The sequence below is a fragment of the Carya illinoinensis genome, chromosome 11 (assembly GCF_018687715.1).
Source record: "Carya illinoinensis cultivar Pawnee chromosome 11, C.illinoinensisPawnee_v1, whole genome shotgun sequence".
NCBI lineage: Eukaryota > Viridiplantae > Streptophyta > Magnoliopsida > Fagales > Juglandaceae > Carya > Carya illinoinensis.
This window is the reverse complement of record NC_056762.1, coordinates 15,801,730-15,825,874: the sequence shown is the minus strand read 5'-3', so window position 1 is coordinate 15,825,874 and position 24,145 is coordinate 15,801,730. Positions and strand designations below refer to the sequence as shown.

At 35.1% G+C, this 24,145-nt stretch overlaps 1 protein-coding gene across 1 annotated transcript; it reads right to left on the bottom strand.

Moving 5' to 3' along the window:
- Positions 1-21,851: 21,851 nt before the first annotated feature.
- On the bottom strand, positions 21,852-23,862 carry LOC122282254 (pentatricopeptide repeat-containing protein At1g53600, mitochondrial). Its single transcript, XM_043094203.1, has one exon. It carries the CDS (start codon positions 23,652-23,654, stop codon positions 21,852-21,854), a length of 1,803 nt encoding a protein of 600 aa, XP_042950137.1. The 5' UTR covers positions 23,655-23,862.
- Between the last annotated feature and the right edge of the window lie 283 nt (positions 23,863-24,145).

Below are 24,145 nucleotides of genomic sequence, written 5' to 3'. Positions count from 1 at the left end.
TACATATAATTATAATTTATATTATTATATATAATATAAAAAATATTATATATAATAGTTTAAAAAATAATTTAAAATACATATTAAATGGAATTGATTTGGTTCCTATTTTAGGCTTGGTCTGGTCCTAAAAAGCTTAGAATCGGAATTAAACCAATTCCAGCCGGTTTTTCCATTACAGAAACCGATTTCGGACTAGAATGGTCCAAAATTGGACCCGTTCAACTAGTTCGAGCCGATTCAGACTGATTTTTCGGATTTTCTTTATACCTTTACTCATTATTGAGTCTGAAAATGCTTCTTCTTCAGATAATGAGTCCCAACAATGGATCTCAATTCTTTTTTTAACTTAATAATTAAGTAAGTATTTTTAAATATTATTTTTTAAAAAATATATTTAATGAGATTAAAAAATACATAAAAATAAAAAGTTTTAAAAAATGAGGTTATCAGTAAATTGTATTGGAACCAACTCACGGTGGCTCTAGGACTGCCCTTAAGCGAGAGTCGCCAACTCTTTCAACGGTTCAGTTAGGCGGTATGTGGTAGATCTATGTGGGACCCTCTGATTAAATAAATAAATAAATAAATAAAGATGATGGTCGGAACGTAACAGGGAACAAGGATTTTTTTTTTTAAGAAAAAACTATCTTTTAGATGACGTGACACTGCATACTTGATCCGGTCCCACGTCTCAGGTCGGCCGCAATACTTGTACAGTTGTGCAAGTGAATAAATGAGGCCTGAGATTATGACATGTCATTGTACATACCTTTTTTTTTTTATCATTTCGAGGCCGTATCAATATCTTTTAGGATAGGCTTACACGTACTCACCGTATCTAAATTCCCCCTCCTATAGGCTTTCATCACCATGACCAGTGCTCAAGCATCCAGAAGTCTCGAGCAATAAACAATTTGCGGACCATATTCTCTCTATTAAATATACATTATACATTGGCATGATTCCCAGTCCAGGTCAGGATTGCAGAGCTTTGAGACTGAAACTCGCATCAACACTGATAATTTTGCATTTGTCCATCTGGGAAGGCGTAACATCTCGAGTAATGTGATATGTGAACATTTAAAATTATTAATGCTGCTTGATCAATGCAAGCTGTGTCATGTGTCAGCATTAAGCATGTTTTTGAGCAACCTATTCTATATATACAGTTCTGAGACAGCTTTACTTTGAATATACGCCAAGAAGTTGGAAGCATTCCCAAGAATAAGAGGCGGGGCGCAAAAACAAGCATTCTTACTTGTGTTTCAGCCACATATTTGAAGCAGCTTGCGTTGAAGGGACGCCTCGAAGTTTGACAGCATTCCCCAAAATGGGCTACCGACTCAGACAGAGGATGCCTCTGTTTTGCCAGTGGATTAGCAAAGTATTATTATCTTGGCATTAAGATACAACAAATGGAGGATGGAATTTTTATCTCTCAAGAAGGTTTTGTAAGAAAAATTCTTAAAATATTAAAAATGGAGGATTGTCAATCCGTGAACACTTCAATTGAATGTGGAGCGAAATTGTCCAAGTATGATGACGGAGAGAAGGTAGACCCTACAATGTTCAAGAGTCTTGTTGGAAGTTTGAGATACTTGACTTGCACAAGACTTGATATATTTTATGGAGTTGGACTTGTTAACTGATATATGAAGTCACCAAGCACAATGCAATTCAAAGCGTTTAAGAGAACTCTATGTTATCTGAAAGGTAATATTGATTACGATCCTTCTTTATTCATTTTTTAATGAATTTAAGCTTGTGGGATATAGTGATATTGATTGAGCTGGAGACTCGGATGACCAAAAGAACACTACCAGTATGGATGTAAAAAAGACTAGTGAACCATTAAACCGGACCGAACCGGTGGGTTAGGTCCAGTATCAAATTTGGTTCAGTCTGATACCGATTTTATTTTTCTTAAAATCGGTCAAAATTGGTTCAGACCGGACCGGTTCATTAATTTTTTATATTGTATATAATTTTTATATATAATATATAATTATATATAAAATAATTTTATATTATATGATAAATTACTAATTAATATAATATTAAATTTTAAAATTTTATATCACTATAGTTTATTGTATTAATAGTTATAGTAATATTATATAGTACATATTAATAGTTATACTAATACTATATCACTATATATTATATTATACTATAATATATCACTATATTATATATTATAATATATCACTATAGTCTATAATATAATTATAATATATATTATAATATAATACCATATATTATTACTATAGTATTATATTCTATAATATACTATATTATATAAGATATAATTTAGTATATTAAAACAGGACCAGAAATCGATAAAACCGAAATATCGGTTTAGAATGGTAACTGGTACATAATCGGTTTTGAAAAATGTAAAACTGGTGCATACCAGTTCGATCTTAAATCTTATCCAAAATCGAACCGGACTGGACCGGTTACACTCCTAACTACCGATTTTGTGTTTTATTTGGAAAATACGGCATTTACTTGGAGTTCTAAAAAGCAACCAATTGTGATGCTCTCCACATGTGAAGCTGAATATGTTGCTGCGACATCTTGTGTTTGTCATATAATTTGGCTGAGAATGTTATTGAAGGAGCTACTTATGCCACAAGAGGAAGCCACAGAGATTTTTGTTGATAACAAGTTGGCACTTACATTGGCAAAAAATCCGGTCTTTCATGATAGAAGCAAGCATATTGATACAAGATTTCATTTTCTTTGAGAATGCATTGTTGAGAATGAAGTACAAGTCAAATTTGTAAAACCCACGATCAAGTTGCAGATATTTTTACGAAGTCTCTCAAGTATGATACTTTTAACAAGTTGCAGATGTTGCTTAGAGTTACCAAGAATTAAGTTTAAAGGCGAGTGTTGAAAAATAAATTTAATTTAATTGTGTCTTTTGGTAGATTCATGAACTAGAGTGAATGTTCATCTTGAAAGAAGTAATTCATGTATTTAAAGATTTATGTATTTGAGATATTCATGTACTTGGGTGTTCATGTACCATAGAAGTTCATGTATTAGAGTAAATATTAAGTGAATCTACAAATTTATAAACACCCATATCTGCATTGGCACAAAGTAAGCCATTTAAGAAATAATTCAGTTAGAAATTTCAAAAATACTCTCTCATCTCTTCCCTCTAGAATACAATACCACTTTTTATCATCCAACATGCTGACAATTCCGCTGTCTACCCACGCTGGCCTCCTCGATGCTCGACCACCTTCTTACTTCTTTGGATGCTATTACTATGCCACCTAGAGTGTACTGTTGAGTGTGTTCTATAGTTTATTTATATTTTTTATTTTCTTTATTTTCTACTTTAAACATTTGTAAAGGAAAATATATACAACTTTACTAATAGTCAAAATGAGGAAATAAACCCAAGCAACCTAATATCATTTCAAAAACTCTTTATATAATGACTTTTACATATTTATTACGTACTTTATTAATATTATTAGCTGCATTATTTTTTTAATATGAAATAATTATTTTAATCAATCATATCAGTAGAATGCATAAAAAATATACAAAAGTGATGGTATATAGCATAGCACATATCATTTTCCTACTATTTTACATGATAGAGATGAGAGCAACCATGGACGAAGCCAAGGGCCGCCAGGCTCTAACAAGTATTTCTATTTTATTTCAAGCCAACTAATATTTAATATTTTAGGTATATTATTTTCTATTTAATTTTATTTCATATAATATTTTGATAGAGAAAATTTAAATTCTTAGGGAGATAATTTATTAGAAAAATAATATTTACCATTAAACACATTTAAAACATATGAGAAGATAAATAAAGTACTTTTATTTATAGTCATCATTAATATTCTCTACAAATTTTTTAGATTTCAAATCATAATTTTTATTTTTATTTTTTTATACTTTATGTATACAATTTTTGATTAAAACATTATATAAACTTATTTGTTGTTATGATTTTTGTAAAATGCCTATTTTCTTTAGGTTTTAGATTTATTTTTTATTTCTTACTCTTTAATCGCTTTTATTTTTATTATTATCATTTTGTTAGTAGTGTTTTATCTATTTATTTAAACATCTTTAAATAATTTAAAAAAATAAAAAATACACAAATTCACTAATAATTACTTCTTTAATCATTAAAAATTTTTTTCAAGAAGAAAAAAGAAAAAAAAAACACACACACACACACAAACACACACACCATGGGTCAAACTATCAGTTCACTTGACATTTCTCAAATTATAATCCTGCTTTGTTCCTGTCACCAACCCTTTCCAAACCAAACTTGAACACCTTTGCATCCATTAACAACTTCCTCGATGCAGCCTCGATCCACTCAAGTACTCCCATAATAATACAACTAATGATTGACAAAATGTTAATACAAATATGTGAAAAGTGAGTGAACAAGATTAATATTGTCAACGAGAAGTACTGGAGATAATAACCGAAAAGAAATATTTGTAACTAACTGGTTTATAACTGTTTTAGAGAGAGAGAGAGAGAGAGAGAGAGAGAGAGAGAGAGAGAGAGAGAGAGGTGACCAGCATGAAATTATGTTTCTTGTTAAGAGTTTAAGGATTAAATTGCATGCTTAGTAATTGGAATATTGTTGATGCTTTTTCATATTTTTATAAACAATCTGGGATCATACTAGGAGTTTGTAGATAACTCGATCATGACTTTGAAGTTCTTGTTTTTGAAGATAACTTGTAGATATCTATTGTCTCAGACACGCAACCTCAGGCTTGAAATTTTGCTTTATGAAGGAACAAGATTTCAAGTGGGAAGGATCAAGCAGGGAAGGGCGTACCAATTAGGGCTCAGTTTTTGCATGTATGTTTTTGAGTTCGTTTTCAGAATAATTTTCTCTGCGAAATGGGAAGGGAGTGGTAGAGTTCTATTTCGAATGACCCTCTTGCCTATTAAATTTTGATAAGATTTTATCTGTTAAGAAGTTTAAATTTAAATTTAAACTAGGGGATTAAGATTTTCATTTTGAACAACTAGTAATGGATAAGCAATATCATATTCCTTGATGGGAGGATTAGTTCAAGTCTAATTCTATTAGAGGGTCCCTAGCCTAGCCTATAAATAGAGGGCTTGTGTACACCATCAATACCGCAATCAAAAGGCATAGGCTAAAAGATTCTCTTCCTACTCAAATATTTCTGTCTCTTTAAGTGGGTTTTCTTTTAGGCTCTTGCTCGTTCTTGAATCACCATTGCAGGAGGTATGCAATTTATTATTTTCACTACTGTCTATTCAATATTTTATTATTCTTACATGTGGTATCAGAGCCTTGTTCATGCATGTTGATTCAAATTTTTGAGATATATGTATTTTCTCGTTTGAGCACGAAAATCTAATATTATTGTGTTTTCTTTGTGAGATCAAATTTAGTTTGATATGAGAAATTTTATTGCCTTTTACTGTGGGAGTATGGATACATACAATCTAATGCAGTTTTGTCTAGGAGATTGGAACTTAAGCGAGACCATTGTGACCCTCCAATCTTTCTTAGGAACTTACTTAGTAGTACTATTCATTTCTACAATAAAATTTATCAAGGCATTAATCAACACTGTTTATTAAAAAAAAAAAATATATGAACCTCAACTATAGATTTACTTTTGGTTTGTTTTGGTCTTCTATCAATTTTGGCCTTATTAGGCCTTTAACGACTTATCAGGCCTTTCGGCCTTTTAAACTTCGTCGGCTTTATTAGGCTTTCGGCTTTTAAGAAAGATTTGCCCTTATTAAAAGGTACCCTATAAAGGCCAACTTTCGGAATGGGCTACATGTTCAATAAGTATTGACCCGTACAAAACAATTTTGACCAGCCCAATTTAAAGGAATAAAATATTGTTTTTTAAATAATGTTTTATTATTTTAAAAAAATGGGGGTTTTATTCCTTGGCTTGTTTTTGGATTGTTTGTTCATTGTATTAATTTCTAGTGGATCAATATATATTGTTTTTCCTATGGCAAGATACTAGAGGTTATGATTATTTGAAATATTTTGGAAGTAGCCAAAACATCCTTATCTATTGAAAAATAATAATCTAAGGCCAATTATAAGAGTATTTTGGGAGTAGCCAAAGCATCATAATTTATAACGAAAATCAGATAAAGTTTTAACTTCATAAAGATATATTAGCATCTGTGTTATGATTAAATCATTATTTTTGTGACTCGGCCCCAAATGGAGGTTATTATTTTGTGGTTTAATTAGAATAAGATAGATGATTTTGTGTTGGTGGTAGATTTTCCTATGCCCAAAGGTATAGAGAATTTATTCATTAACATTGAATTATTCCAGTTTTATTATTTAGATATTTAGTAAATTTTTATGTGATGCAACCACTATTTATAGTTGGTTAAAATTTACTACTGGTTAAGTCAACATTGGTTGATTTAAATAAAGTTAAAATTCATAGCATTAAAGTGTTTCTTGATTATTGCAGCCTTAAAATTTCCCACTTCACATTTTGATGATATTATTTGTATTCTGATGCTAAATTGTGATCATTTTTCTAACTGGAAAGAAAATATTCTTCTAAAATTAAGGTACTTAGAGTTTGATATGGAGCTCCGTGTGGACGAACCACCCACCCTCACAGAACCAAGTACACCAACACAAATTTCTAAAAATGAACGGGAGCGATCTAATGCTTGTGTTTGTTGTTCATGAAATTTGACATTAACAAGAGCATTCGAGGTTCTATCTCTCGATCTAATGCTTGTGTTTGTTGTTCATGAAATTTGACATTAACAAGAGCATTCGAGGTTCTATCTCTGAAACTGATAAGACTAAAGCATCCCTGAAGGCTGTTGAGGAACAATTCATTCATTCTGACAAGGTTTTAACTAGCACTAAGGGTGATAATTAAACAGGCCGAATGACCTAACCCGATATTCCAACCCGACACGTAAAATAATAACTGGTCCGAAGTGAAACAAATCGGAAGCGGGTATTTCCGTTTCCTGACTGTTTGGTGCCGGGTCGGTTCGGGTAATTAACCTTTAACCGGATCAACTTCATTCGATTAATGCACTTGTCTCTGCGTGGCTTTTCCTTCTTTGCAACCAAAATTTTAGTAACCCAAAACATCTTCAAAGCCCTCCGTGCGTTGAGGTATCTTCCCTCCTATCACTTCCTCATTTTTGGAAATTCCATACCTACAGGTTCCTCTGGAGACGATTGAGTCTGTACACAAATCCTGGTGCTGTTCGATGTCACAAAGGTAACTAAGAAAAATCATCAAGCATGCATAGTTAGATGTATACTAAAACCCAACACGTGTATACACGCTTAATAGTACATATATACGTAGATAAAAACTATAGAGAGGCATAGACACTAGTGAAATTCATAAACGATCACCAACGACCCTTCAAAAACAAATTAGACTATGACTTTACTGATCTCATGATCATCAAGCATGGCAGTAGAGTTTTTGCATCACCAAAACTATGAACCTAGACCTCGTTAGTCACTTATCAACTTATATACAGACATAAATGTATACTTTTATGTAAAAAAAAAAGACCTTGTAATGAAGAGGAGCCACAGTGTTGGGATCAATGCCCTTCTCACTAGTGCAAAGAACACTACATGCAGGAACATCGTTGTAAAGCTCCACCACAACCCTCCCTTCCATCCAGTGTGGACATAACCTAGCAGTGGTTGAACATAGACGTGCAAATTCATGAAGAAACCTCGAATTCTAACGTATAAGGTTGTCATGTTTGCTACGCTCTTGTCCATCTTATTAACTCAAACAAAGAAAGACAAAACTTGGATGATGTTCCTGCATGCAGTGTTGGTGATGCAATATATTTAAGGATATTGTGCTTTAAGTATGATCGATTATGTGAAAGAAACGTTGGCTCAGCTTTTGATGCAAGCTTCAACGTGAAACTTGTTGATAGTGCCTAATGACTATAATTAACTATACATTATAGCTAAAGCTTTCGTGGAAATAACAGTGAAAATGCAAAAGAAATTTCTTTGCCTTTTAAAATGTACGTCTTTTCAAATTAAAAGTCTATGTACGTTTAATAGATTGATTGTAGTTTGAAAAAAAAAAATATAGATTGATTGTGATTTTACTAATGGTATGTAGTTACGAACTCGTTTACTTCCAACGAACAAGCTCCATATCATAAAGAAGGTCGTACTGAAGCATGGGAACATGAGAAATTCTGGCCGAAGGTGAGTAGTAGGCCAGGAAGCATATCCTTTATGTTGTTTTTTGTCTTTTTTTAAACCTATCTCTTTTATGGGTTCTTTTGGAAAGTTTCCAACGAAAGAGAAGGCGGTGTCAGTGAGTGAACAAAATGAAATATTGATGATTAGATTGGTAGAAAGGTATTGTTCAATGTTCATTAATATCTTTGAGTCTCTCTTTCTAGACTCCTCTCTGATCACTAAGCTTTGAGACTCACCACGATAAGCTCAAGCACCTCGTGTTCTTCCTCCTCGAGTTCCATTGCGATCACGTCATACTCGAGTTTCATTCCAGCTACGCGGAGCTCTTCAATGGTCGTCCCTACCTTGGTCCCAGACAACCACCGTAGAGACGTGGAGCGTTCTTTATTATTTATTCCAAGATCAGTTCGGAATAACCACTTCCGCCTGAATAAGCTTCGGGTTTGGTTAATCGGGTAACGGTGAAAAGCCGGAGAGACTCATTTCGGAAGTAGATTATTTCAGGTCAGATCGAAACATAACATATCGGGCTGGGTGAACAGTCCTAGCTAGCACCCTAATTAAGAAACTATCAAGTAAGACTTTTGATAGTACTAAAGGTGTATGTGAGCACATTATGCAAATGAAGGATATGGCAGGTCAACTTAAGTCTCTAAAGATGGAGATCTTTGAGTCATTCTTGATACATTTCATTCTGAATTCCCCCCCTTCTGAATATAGTCCTTTCAAAATCTCTTACAATGCACATAAGGATGAATGATTAGTTAATGAATTATTGACCATGTTTAGTCAAGAAGAGAAGAGATTGAAAAATGAGAGGCCTGAAAGTGTTCATATGGCCACTCATGCTAATGGAAAGACTACGAAAGGCAAGGATGCCCAACTGAATATGCACAATGTGTCATTTAAGAAAAATGACAATTAGGATGCTTGTTTCTTCTGCAAAAAGAAAGGGCATATGAATAAAGATCGCCTAAAGTTCTCGAAAAGAAAGGTAATCTCCTATCTCTAGTGTTTTATGAATCATTTTTTGTAGAAGCTCCCCAAAACACATGGTGGATTGATTTTGGTTCTACAATCCATATTGTTAATACCATGCAAGAATTTCTCAAAACAAGGAAACCAAAACCAAGTGAACAATATGTCTATTCAGGAAATAAGATGCATTCACAAGTGGAGGCTGTTAGGATTTTTAGATTATTTTTAAAAACTAGTCTTGTTTGAGACCTTGAATATGTATTTTTTATTCCTAATTTTTCTAGAAATTTGGTTTTAGTTTCAAAGTTGACTGAGATTGACTTTGATTTTAGATTTGTTAATTCTTATTTCAGTATTTTTAAGAATAATGTTTACATTGGTGGCAGAATAAAAGTTGATGATTTATTTAAATTTGAGTTAGATTCCAATTTTGAGAATAATTATTTATCTTTGCATATTGATGTTGGTTTTAAACGGAGCATCATAAATGAGAACTCATCCATGTTGTAGTATAGGAGATTGGGACATATCTCTATAGAGAGAATTAAGAGGTTGGTTAATGATAAAATTTTATAAACTCTTGATTTTATTGACTTTAGGACTTATGTGGACTGCATAAAAGGAAAGCAAACCAACAAGACCACTAAAGGTGCCACAAGGAGTTCGAGTATTTTAGAAACCATACACACTGATATCTGTGGACCTTTTTATACTCCATGCCTAAATGGTCAGAGATATTTTATCTTATTCATTGATGACCATACAAGGTATATGTATCTTTATCTTCTAAATGAAAAGGCTGAAGCACTAGATGCTTTCAAAACTTATAAAGTTGAAGTAAAGAAACAAAAGGAAAATAAAATCAAGATTGTAAGATCTGATAAGGGAGGTGAGTATTATGATAGGTACACATAAAAGAGACAAATGATGGGTCCTTTTGCAAAATTCCTCGAAGAAGAGGACATTATTGCACAATCCACAATGCTCGGCACACCACAACAAAACAGTATAGCTGAAAGGAGGAATCACATGCTTATGGACATGGTAAGAAACATAATTAGTAATCCTGAACTGTCATTATACTTGTGGAGTGAAGCCTTGAAAACCGTTGTGTATATCTTGAACAGAGTTCCATCCAAGGCTGTCTCTAAGACACATTTTAAGTTATGGACTAGATGAAAACCAAGTTTAAATCATTTACATGTATAGGGTTGTCCTATTGAAGTGAGAATTATAAATCCTCACATAAAGAAATTGGACCCAAGAACAATAAGTGGTTTTTTCATTGGCTATCCGGTAAACTCCAAAGGTTTCAAGTTTTATTGTCATTCAAATAGTCCTAGAATTGTTGAGAGCAGAAATGCCAAATTCCTTAAGGATGCTGAACCTAGTGTGAGTGCTTATTCTCGTAAGTTATAATTTGAGGAAGCACAAGAGTATACTAAAACTTCTTTATATGAAGGATGTATGATTATGTTAAGAGAAGATCAAATTGAATACTCTAAACATCAATCATTTCAAGAATAGTCTACTCATGAAGAACATGTTTAAGCAGAACCTACTCCTATTTTCCAAACTACATAGGAAGTAGTATTAAGGAGATCCTCAAGAGTAAGGAGACCAGCAATTTCTAATGACTATATGGTTTACCTTTAAGAATCTGATTTCGATGTTAAACCTAAAGAAGATCCAAGCTCGTTTTCAGAGGCCATTAGTGGAGATAATTCCACATCTTGGTATGATGCCATGAAAGATGAGATGGAATCCATGACTAAAAATCAAGTCTGGGATCTCGTTGACTTACCTAATGGAGCAGCAGCCATTGACTGCAAATGGGTTCATAAAACCAAAAGGGATGTTTTTGGTAATACTGAACGACGTAAAGTCAGACTTGTAGCTAAAGAATTTATTCAAAAGGAAGGCATTGACTATCATGAAACTTTTTCTCCAATTTCTAAGAAGGATTCATTCAGAATAGTCATGACATTAGTGGCTTATTTTGATCTAGAGTTACATCAGATGGATATGAAAACAACATTCTTAAATGGGATATTGAAGATGAGGTATATATGTTACAACCTGAGGGTTTGAAAGAAAACAATCAGAGAGTTTACAAATTAAAGAAATCAATATATGGACTTAAACAGGCCTCCTGTCAGTGGTATATAAAGTTTCACAAGGTTATTAACTCATTTGGATTTATTAAGAACCTTGTTGATCAGTGCATATACCTTAAGGTCAGTGAGAGCAAATTCATTTTCTTAGTCCTATATGTAAATGATATTTTTCTTGCAAGCAGTGATGGCTTGCTTTATGACACAAAGCAGTTTCTTTCTCAAAACTTTAAAATGAAGGATATAGGCGAATCCTTTTGTGACACCCCCAACTTCCACGTAAGGACACGTGGAAATCGAGACGTCGGGATGATGACAACACGGGTCACACATCCCATCGCCAAGTGCCAAGTGTGTGAAAATGCAACATGTGTACAAAATAAAACCACATAGCGGATAATAAAGTCTTATAACTAAGTACCAGAATTTTTTTTGTTCAAGTACAAATCAGTTTAAAACACGCGTAAATAAAATATTACAAGTTCAACACTATCTCAAATCCAAATACACATCATAAAAACAACTACAAATATTATCCATAGATAAGCACTCCAAATCAATACACTGGCAAAGCCGCCTCCTCGGGCTCAGCCTTCTCCTTCTCAACCTCTGCATCAAAATCTACGGTACCAAAAATGGTGCCGTAGGTAAGTAATATTTCAAACGTCACAAGATAAAAATATATTAAAACCACAACAATATGCATGAAAGTATGCCCAATGCATATATCCCAAAAATCTAAATTTTTACCACGCACGCCAAAATCTCATTTGACCCAAAATATATCCTTTAATCATATCCTCGCCATTATCCTAGATAATGGCCCAAAGACCAGTCTCGCCATTTTCCCAGAAAATGGCTCATTAATCAAACCATCAGAGCACTGTAGGCGAGAATCGCAGGCGGGACTCTACCACCATCCCTGTTCACCACCATTCTTACGCGTGCACCGTAGGCAGGAATCACAGGTGGGACTTTACCACCATCCTTGATTACCACCATTCCTACACGTGCATTTGAATCAAACCAATCAATCCAAACGTTCACATATACCAATAAAACATTTCTCGCTTGAAAATCCAGTTTTCAATATTTAACACATGCATATGCGTGCACAATGCAATGCAAATGATACGACACCAATTAACTAACAATTTCCAAACATCCATAACAACCAAACAAGCAACTCCGTCCTCAAATCCATCCGACCCCCGACTACTCGGACTCAGTCCAGAATAACCAACCAGTCACAAATATTTATTGAAAAAGCAATAATATATTTAAATCTAAAATGAAGTTTGAAAAATACTTACAGGCTATAAGATAATTTTTGAAGGATCGGCGAGCAGCAAACGACGAAGAGAAAGCAACGTAACAGAGTAAAAACATTGTGGCCGTGAGTTGTAAAATACCCACTTTTAAACAGGGACAAACCAAGGCTCGGGTTTGATAGGGAATGGCTTAGAAGTGTTTATGAAACTAGTGGAAGTGAGAGTTAGCCGTGGGTGGCGGCGAAAACGGCAGTAGGAGGCTAAAATACCCAAATCGGAGAGTTAACTTGTGGGGACTGTTCCGACGACAGATTGAGGCCGGAAATGGAAGGTTTAGGACGGCAAGGAGTCGGTAATGAAGTGGTGAAGAGGTGTTGGCCGGAGGTGGAGCGACGGTGGCAAATCGGAGCAAAAGCCGTTCGGCTTTGAATGACTATTCCGGCTAAGCGGCGGCTCGGATAGCGGTGAAACTTGGTGGGAGTGATCACCAGCCAGTGGGGAAGAAAACTTGGTGGGTGGTGTGCCGCACGGTGGCTGGCGACAGTGGTTCTGGGTGGAGAGAGAAAAACGAACGGAAATGGGTGTGGAGAGAGAGAGAGTCGCGCGGGAGAGAACCGGGAGGAAGAGAAAGAAAGAAAGAAAAAGAAGAAAAGGAGAAAGAAGACAAAAAAGAAAAGAGAAAAAAAAAGATGAGGGAAAAGAAATGAGGTCCAATCCTCACCTTTAGAGTCCAAAAACTGATCCAACGAAAACAACTTTGAAAGCAATAAAACCAAGAAAATATTTTAAACACAATGTAAAGCTAAAATATAATAAATAACTAATAAAAACTAATTACTTAATTTTAAATCAAAAAACAAGCTAAAATAAACTAAACAGCAACTTAAACTCAAATAACAAATAAAATCCCATTAAAATCCGGTAATTTAAAATAAAAGAACTATTATTTTAATTAAATTAAAATATTCCTTCAGTGAAAATACACGTAAAAACGGGATATCACATCCTCCCCCTTAAAAGAAATTTTGTCCTCGAAATTTGTGAGATCAAACATCAGTGCCAAGTAGGATACAATATACAACTCATAGTATACTTGAAAAAATCATACCATCAACCATTTCCACACAAGTATGAATAAAGCTCTCTCCAAATATACTCCTATAAGCAATTCCATCATATTCATACTAGTCTCCCAGCGACGCATCACATCTAGAACTCCTAAAGCGGCCACGTAAAACGGAATCACCATATCCACAAGACCCTCAAAACTGCATCCAAGAAAACTCCAATAATTATTACTTCTTAGAATGAATTATATTAACCTCAATCAACTCTTATACTATATTATCGAAACTTCATTGTATACCATATGTTGGTAATCTAATAGTCACTTTCAAAATAAACCATCAATAATCATAATTTGCACAACTAAATTATTAATTTTCCATTAAAAGTTTAAATCACTACTAATTCTTCAAAATCAGCAAAAAAATTTAAATACTTAATTATCTCCAAAAATCACGCTTCCGTGCACACTCTGATAACTCGCCAAAAAGCAGAAAGATTATATCCTCATAAATCGACACCATTGAGTACAAGCTAACTCAACACCTGAAAATAAGACAATCATTTACCCCACTTCGATAGAAAATAAAATCTCCCAAAATCATGAATCATCACTCCTATCCCTCAATTATCTCTAGCTACCTTAATCAAATCAAAATTCCGCAATGACACCCATGATCATCAACCAAAAAAGACGATATCAATCAATTGCAACCTTCCAAATTAAAAACAAGTAATATTATCTCAGAATACGCCAATCTCATCTAAGATAAAGAACATAAGGCTTGAATCCGTCCTGACCAACTAATAAAGCACCTATAACTCCTACCCAACAACTTACACTTTCAAGATCATCACCTAAATTATGAATATCGTCTAATTTAGGGATAACTAAATTCACTACGAACCACGATTAAATTCACCATAACCTTAATGAACCCTTCTTGTAAACTCGCTTACCTACTTCTATTCTCATAACCCTAATATTAACACAACTATTTCCTTCAATTGCATACAAAATTAAATCTCAAGATAGGCCATGCTATTCAAATCTCCAATCCACCAAAACTATTGCACTAAACTCCTGAGTCCTACTGCTTATTACCTCACGCATCTGGTTAGGCTAATCACAGTTGATCCTTAAGCTTCCACTTTCAAGATTTTATTATCCACCACACATGACGACCCAACGATCTCTCTTCGAGTTAAATAAAAATGTCCATAATTCTCCCAACTGGACACTCAAACTCCATAGGAAAGTATAGTCTCAAAATTTAAATTTCTATGTGACCCTAAGTCACAATTAATTCTTGAAGATAATCTCAATAATTAATGCCAGCCATCACTCCAATTGGTAACACGCTTCAACTGTTCACTCCGATCAACTCACCAAGAACTCGAAGTTAAGATCTATTGAATTTAATACTATCACATCTAATCCACTTCAGTACTCACCAAAGCCACTTCTCTCAAGCCAAAATGAGACTAGGATTTGTACTCTCTGAAATCTACACACCCTCACCACCACTATAAATGGATCTCATATACCCTTAGCTAAGACCAATAATCATTCCAACGTATATGTGATCCATCACTTCCATTTCCAACATCCGTACCTTATCCTTGAAATAAACAAAATTCATTTCCCAAAACCTGTACCATCTATTATCCTTAACTTGATATGGATCAATCCTAAAATCTACTACTAAAACTTCGAGCTATAACATTTATTTTCCCGAATACGATACAAATCTTTAATCCTCAGATAATTACACAAACTAAATTAATACCTTCATTCCCCAAATAAATATTCTCCTTAAAAAATTTCCTATACTTATCATTCAACCATGATCAATCTCATTTTTGTGGTTACAGCCTAATCAATCTCCAGAATATATCAAGCTCGCACACCAAGTCTGTGAAACTAAAACTCCAATCTTATCACACTTCAATCCATCAATTTTGCAAATTCTAAAACTTTAAATTATACAAACATCATTTTATGAAATCCTCAAGTTCGATGACCTTAAGCCTAAAACATTACCTCATAAAGTTTGTAAATTCTAAAACCCCAATGTTATCAAACTGTTTTTTCTTTTTTTCAAAGTCGGCAAAATCTAAAACTTCTAAATTAAGTAATCCTTCCATTGCTCATTGAACCTACCACCTTAAAACCCATAAACTTATTCTTGTAGTTCGTTGAACTTATAGTTCCCTACTCCATAGACTAATACATAATTTCTATAGAACTTCGAACTTCAATCATCTTAAGCGACCTAAAGCTAATACCCCTCCTTAGTTGCAACTTGCATTCCTACTCCCAAGAGATCGCCTAAACCATGTCGTTCCCTTCTAACCACAATATTATAAAAGTAACCCACCCCAATAAAATTCAAACCTATTGCACTAAGTAATACTCCTACCAACGACATTCTCAATAATACCGCCTTCCTGCCATAGCATAATCATCAACCCCACTTTTAACTCTGGACAAAACAAAACAAATAACTTAAAACAAAATAAATAAAACAATTAAAACATCATCCTTTGATTCAAATAAGATCAACTCAATCAAACAAAATTAAATTAAATAAATTCAAATAAAATAAAATCGAATCAAGTTAAAGAAAAACAATTCAAATTAAATAGATAAAATAATTTTAACTCAAGCTTTTAAAACTTTCTGGTACTTCACCTATGGGACATATGATTTTATCCAGAGCCGAACTGCTCTGATACCATCTGTGACACCCCCAACTCCCACATACGGACACGTGAAAGTCGAGACGTCGTAATGATGACAACACGGGTCACACATCCCATTGCCAAGTGCCAAGTGTGTGTACATGCAATATGTGTACAAAATAAAACCACACAGCGGATAATAAAGTCTTATAACTAAGTATCAGAATTTTTTTTGTTCAAGTACAAATCAGTTTAAAACACGCGTAAATAAAATATTACAAGTTCAACACTATCTCAAATCCAAATACATATCATAAAAACAACTACGAATATTATCCATAGATAAGCACTCCTAAATCAATACACTGGCGGAGCCGCCTCCTCGGGCTCAACATTCTCCTTCTCAACCTCTACATCAAAATCTAAGGTACCAAAAATGGTGCCGCAGGTAAGTAATATTCCAAATGCCACAAGATAAAAATATATTAAAATTACAACAATATGCATGAAAGTATGCCCAATGCATATATTCCAAAAATCCACATTTTTACTACGCACGCCAAAATCCCATTTGGCCCAAAATATATCCTTTAATCATATCCTCGCCATTATCCCAGATAATGGCCCAAAGATCAGTCTCTCCATTTTCCAAAAAGTGGCCCATTAACCAAACCATCAGAGCACTGTGGGCGGGAATCGCAGGTGGGACTCTACCACCATACCTGCTCACCACCATCCCTACGCGTGCACCGTAGGCAGGTGATTATGCCCAAAGAATAACGCGGTAGTTGTAGCACAGCTTTGGGGTGTCGATTCCACAGGGAGACAAATTAAAAGAATATCAAGAGGAACAAAGAAACTAAAGAAAATATTTTAAATAAGTAATAGAGAACAAAAATTAATTTTAAATGTAAATTCAAGTGAAGCAAAGTGATTAACAGAAAAAGTACTCAAATTTAACAAACAGTAGAGCGTCGGGAATCCCTTGCACAAATCTGGTATTTTAATTATTCTTAATTCATTGGATAACTCAATTAGGAACTCAATTCCCGCAATTCCCAATTGGAAGGTATAGATTTATAAACCAGACTTAAATCAAATGTAACCCTTTGAAAAAAATATTCACAACTTTTAAAAAACATGAATTACTACCCCTATTAATAAAATCCAATGACGACAATATATTCAGGAAGCGATATTGCAGCAAAAAACTAAATCAATATAGATAAATAATTGATCCAAACATAATCAAAGAACTAATCCATTCAATAGAAAAAGCATGACTGAATCCATAAACACAATAAATTCTATGATTATTCGGAGAGGAAAACATCAACGATGAATTGAGAATGATAAAACAAAAGAGTTTTAGCAATTGAAAATCAAATATATGAATTAAGAATAAATTAGAAATATCATCTAATGTGCAAGTTCATCCCTAACCCTACTTGAGAATTTAGTTACCCATAAATATAATGGACAACAAAAATCTCCAGAGAAAACTGAAGCGAACGGTGGCCATGGAAGTGATTTTCTCCTCTCTTTAGATCTGCCTCTTGTGCCTCTCCCTCCTCCATTTCGTGCTAATGATATGCTTATATAGGGTAAGAAAGAAACCCTAATGTCCTCTTGATTTCCGCATAAAAAAATCGCCTAAATTTTAGGACTTATCTTGGCAGCCACGTACAGCCTTCAGGAGTTCGAATTTGGAAATCCTTATTAGAGACAAAGTTATAACCCTTTAAGATAGCTTTCCAATGCATCAAGAATCGCATCAATCCGATATATGAGTAAAAAGATACAGTCAAAAGACTAAAGTATGTCCAGACTGTCTCCTAGCGAATTTCAGACTTGGATTTCTTGTGGTTTCATTTTGTGATTTTTTTCTTTTTCTTTTCTTCCAAATTGCTCTCAAATCCCATGAATGTCCTCCTTTGAATTTGGCTGGGCTTGACTTACTCTTTTATAAACTCTGAAATTAGACATAAAAAAACTACTTAGGAGTATCCCAACGTAAATAGAAATTCAATTTAAGAATACACATTAATTCCTATGATTTCTATTCACATTTTAGTATTTTAGTCCAATAATAGGGTATATAGAGTGCACTTTCGCACACTCATCAGCAGGAATCACAGGTGGGACTCTACCACCATCCCTATTTACCACCATCCCTACACGTGCCTCTGAATCAAACCAATCAATCCAAACGTTCACATATACCAATAAAACATTTCTCGCTTGAAAACCCAGTTTTCAATATTTAACACATGCATATGCGTGCACAATGCAATGCAAATGATACGACACCAATTAACCAACAATTTTCCAACATCCATAACAACCAAACAAGCAACTCCGTCCTCAAATCCATCCGACCCCCGACTCCTCGGACTCAGTCCGGAATAAATAATCAATCACAAATATTTATTGAAAAAATAATAATATATTTAAATCTAAAATGAAGTTCGGAAAATACTTACAGGCTATAAGATAATTTTCGAAGGATCAGCGAGCAGCAAACGGTGAAGAGAAAGCAACGTAACAGTGTAAAAACATTGTGGCCGTGGGTTGTAAAATACCCATTTTTGAACGGGGACAAACCAAGGCTCGGGATTGATAGGGAATGGCTTAAAAGTGTTTATGAAGCTAGTGGAAGTGAGGGTTGGCCGTGGGTGGCGACGAAAACGGCGGTAGAAGGCTAAAATACCCAAATCGGAGAGTTAGCTTGTGGGGACTATTCTGGTGACGGATTGAGGCCGGAAATGGGTGGTTTAGGACGGCATGGAGTCGGTGATGAAGTGGTAAAGAGGTGGTGGCCGGAGGTGGAGCGACGACGGCAAATCGGAGCAAAAGCCGTTCGGCTTTGAGTGACTATTCCGGCTAAACGGCGGCTCGGATGGCGATGAAATTTGGTGGGAGTGATCACCGGCCGGAGGGGAAGAAAACTGGGTGGGTGGTGTGCCGCACGGTGGCCGGCAGTGGTGGTTCTGGGTGGAGAGAGACAAACGAACGGAAATGGGTGTGGAGAAAGAGTCGCACGGGAGAGAATCGGGAGGAAGAGAAAGAAAGAAAGAAAAAGAAGAAAAAGAGAAAGAAGAAAAATCAGAAAAGAGAAAAAGAAAAGATGAGGGAAAAGAAATGAGGTTGAATCCTCACCTCTGGAGTCCAAAAACTGATCCAACGAAAACTACTTTGAAAGCAATAAAACCAAGAAAATATTTTAAACACAATGTAAAGCTAAAATATAATAAATAACTAATAAAAACTAATTACTTAATTTTAAATCCAAAAACAAGCTAAAATAAACTAAACAGCAATTTAAACTCAAATAACAAATAAAATCCAATTAAAATCCAATAATTTAAAATAAAAGAACTATTATTTTAATTAAATTAAAATATTCTTTCAGTGAAAATACACGTAAAAACGAAGTATCACACATTTTATGTTATTGGCATAGAGATTCACAGAGACAAAGAACAAAGGATTTTGGAACTGTCTCAAAGGGCCTACTTTGAAAGAGTTCTGGAGAGATTCAACATGAAAAGCTGTAAGGCTTTAGTGGCACCTATTGTTAAAGGGGATACATTTAGTAAAATCTAATGCCCTCAAATTGCATTGGAGCAAGAGCAGATGAAAGGGATACTGTATGCATCTGCAATAGGAAGTAGGGGTGCTACCCGCACCATACGGTGCGGGGTAGCCCCCTCCCCGCACCCCGCCCCGCACCATGCGGGGGTGGGGTTTTCCTCCCCGCCACCCGCCCCCGCATCCCCGGGACGGGGTACCCCGCCCCGCTAGGCGGGGTGCGGGGCGGATACCCAATCCGCCTCGCTTTATTGTCACTTCAAATATTAACTATATTTTATTATTTTAAAAAATTATTTCTAGATCTAAAAGTGATAAAAAATATATGTTTAGATCTAAATTGTAAATTTAAATTTTGTAAATATGACTATAATTTAAAAATTATGTTATTTTTAAATTTACTAATGCATATTTTGTGTAAGTTGTAGTGTAGTAGTTTTTAAACTATATAGTTTTTAAATTTACTAATGCATAATTTGTATATACACAATTTGTTAGTAAATTTATAATTTACTAACAAATTATAATATATATATTTATATATACACAATTTGTAAAACATAAATATATATTTATATATATAAACATATATTTATGTTTTTGTAAATATAAATATTTATGTTTATATATAATATATATATATATATATATAGGTGAAGGCGGGGCGGGGGAAATGCGGGGCGGGGTTGGGCTCTCCCCGCCCCCCGCCCTCGCTAGGGGGACTAGATGCGGGGCGGGGGCCCCCGCCCCGGCCCATGCGGGGCGGTGTACCCCGCCCCGTCGTGCTGGGGCGGGGCGAACGGGGGCGGGGTAGCGGGGTGCGGGGCCCCGTTGCCCACCCCTAATAGGAAGCCTAATGTATGCACATGTCTGCACTAGACTTGACATTGGCTTCGCAGTGGAATTATTGGGTTGATATCAAAGTAACCCAGGATTGGGTCATTGGAAAGTTACAAGAAAGTTCTACGGTATTTATAAGGAACCAAGGATTACAGATTGACCTACAAACACACTGACTGATTAGAGGTGGTTGGTTATTTAGACTCGGATTTTGCCATATGTGTATACATCAGAAAATCTACTTCAGGATATATTTTTCTACTTGCTAGGGGTGCTATATCTTGAAGGAGTTATAAGCAAACTATTGTTGCTACATCTACTATGGAGGCAGAATTCATCGCATGCTATGAAGCTACCACACAGACATTATGGTTGAGGAATTTCCTCAGTGGTCTTAAGATTTTTGATTTAGTAGAGAGGCCACTAAAGATCTTCTATGATAGTACTACTGCAGTTTTCTTCTCTAAAAACAATAAAAGCAGTAGCAGAAGTAAGCATATCGACATTAAGTACCTCAGTGTTAGAGAGAACATTAAGAGGAATGAGATGTTTATTGAGCATATAAGTACTGAGTTGATGATTGCATATCCCATGACCAAAGGCTTACCGATAGTGCAGTTCAAAAGTCATGTGGACAATATGGGACTTGTCAACTTATTTTATGTTTAGTTGCTCTTTATTTGGTCTATAGACATACAATATTTATTTTGTTTTGGAGAATAAAGTTGTTTTGTGCATATTATTTTTATCCATGGGGATTATGTAAAGAAGGACCCGAATCATTTATTGGAAGTTCATTCATAAAGTTATTTGCTCATATGGTACTTATTTAAGGGATATTGTACATGTGATACATGGAAGGGATGGCTTAACTTTATAAAGGCTTTACCGTCATGATTCATGTATAATATTCTTTATCTGAGTGGGAGTGTTCTATAACTAGTTGAAATAAACAATATTTGGCCATATTTAGTTTTCTAATCACCCTATATGGAAACTTGTGTGACATGAGGGTCAAGTGAGAGAATGTTAAGAGTTCTATTTAGAGTGACCTTCTTACCTATTAACATCAATTGCTTTGTCGAGAAATCCTGCTCGGCCAAAGAGATCTACCACGCATGCATAGTGGTCAGGTCCTGGTTCAATATTATATAATGAATTCATTGATCTAAAGAAGTTCCATCCTTCTTCTACTAGTCCAACATGGGTGCAGGCTGAAAGCACACCAAGAAAAGTGACTTGATTTGGTTTCTGGCCTTCATTCTGCATTTTCCGAAATAATTTAAGTGCCTCTTTACCAAACCCATTTTGAGCATACCCGGTAATCATTGAGTTAAAAGAGATGATATTAGGTGCATTGATATTTGCGAATATCTGGTAGGCATCATCCACATTTCCACATTTTGAATACATTGAGACCAAAGAGTTTTGTATGGACAAATCAAATTCCATATCCATCTTTAATACATAAGCATGAATTTGCAAACCTTGGTTATGTGTTGCCAAACTGGCTGAAGCACTTAGCACACTGCTCAAAGTTAGAGGATTTGGTCTGACTTCTTCCTGAAGCATCTCGACAAACCAGCGGAAGGCCTCCTCATACTCCTCATTATTCACAAACCCTGAAATGACCGCAGTCCAAGCAATATCATCTTTCTCAGGCATCATTTTAAACAACTGGATGCATTTTTCAGTTACCCCTTTGCTAGAGAAACCTGTAATCATGGTTGTCCATGAAATAATATCTTTTGTGGGCATCCTCTCAAACAGCCTATAGGCTTCTTCGACTGAACCACACTGGACATAACCCGCAATCAAGGAATTCCATGAAACTACATCTTTCCTACTCATCTGATGAAATAATGCAGAAGCAACATCCATACAATTAAACCTACAATACATGGTAATCATTGAATTGCCTAAGAAGACATCATAGTCAAGTCCCATGCGTGAAACCAATCCGTGCAACTGAATCCCTTCTCCATACCTACCGAAACTGCCACAGGCCTCAAGCAGCACAGTCAAGGTAGTAGGATTAACTTTCACGTTTCCATCCATTCTCATACTCAAAAACAACTGAAACCCATCTTTGAAACTCTTTATCTTCATATAACCATCAATAATGGCCGTCCAGGTAACTACATTTCTCTCGGGCATGATATCAAACAAGTTTCTAGCATCAACTATCTTTTCCGCCTTGCAGTATCCATCAACCATAGAGCTCCAAGAAACCAAGTCTCTTTCCACCATCACCTCAAAAACTCGACTAGCCCCTTCCAATCTTCCCACCTTCAAAAATCCATTTATCAAAGCATTCGAACAAACTGGGTCCCGCAACTCCACCGGCATCTCAGAGTACAGCTTCTCAGCCTCATTAAACATCCCGGCCCGTGCAAAACATGTGATCATGGCAGCATAAGAAATAGCATTACGCTCAGGCATCTCTGCAAACAGCTCAAAAGCTTCGTCTGCCATAAAATTGTTGCGGATATAAGCCGTGATCATGGCATTATAAGAAGCGATGCTTCGTTCAGGCATTTTTTCGAACAATGTCCGGGCTTCGTCGATTTGGCCATTTTCTGAATATGCTGTGAGCATGGCTGTCCAAGAGATGCTATTCTTGTGGGGCATGCGACTGAAGATCGACTCAGCTTCTTTGATGTTACCGCTTTTCCCATATTTTGTGATCTGGGTATTGCAATAGACGAGAAATTTGCTGGTCTTACGGCCAGCAGCGAAGCTGTGATTGGCTTTTGGAATAATCAGGGTGGAAAAGCCAGAGTGATGCAAAATAAAATATGCAGAGTTTGAGCGTGAAATGTGTTTATGCACAAAAGAAGCAAGTCTATCCGCTGGCATAATTGATTGTAATATAAAAAACCCATATCCAGGACCAGAAGAATCAAGTTCTGAACATGGACGAACGTAACTACTCTACCATGGCATGCAATAAAATATCGTTGGCATCTTCTTTGACTTCTTTACTATTCTTTGATGGAAAAATTAAGGATGTACTCCTCTTGGCTCTTACTCCACTTCTTAAATTGCTTGGAACCAAAAAACGGTACTAGGGTTAAAAACCGGAGAAGTAAACAAATACATATGAGCTTTGCTATATATAAGCAAAGTTGTGTACTAATCTATATAGTAATATTAATTTTTTTATACTTAAAATTTAAATTAACATTGTTTTCAATAAAATCTACTTTTTGACCAATTACATTAGATTGGTGTACATATTAGTGCATAATTGTGTTTGCCACTAAATTTTTCCTAATTTTTATATGATATGTTTAGTAATAGATATAATGAATTCCGCTACTGTGTTTTCTGCACTTTACCGTTGCATG

What these genes read in the sequence shown, in the direction of transcription:
- LOC122282254 (XM_043094203.1), bottom strand. Translation starts at nt 23,654, where the DNA reads ATGCCAGCGGATAGACTTGCTTCTTTTGTGCATAAACACATTTCACGC.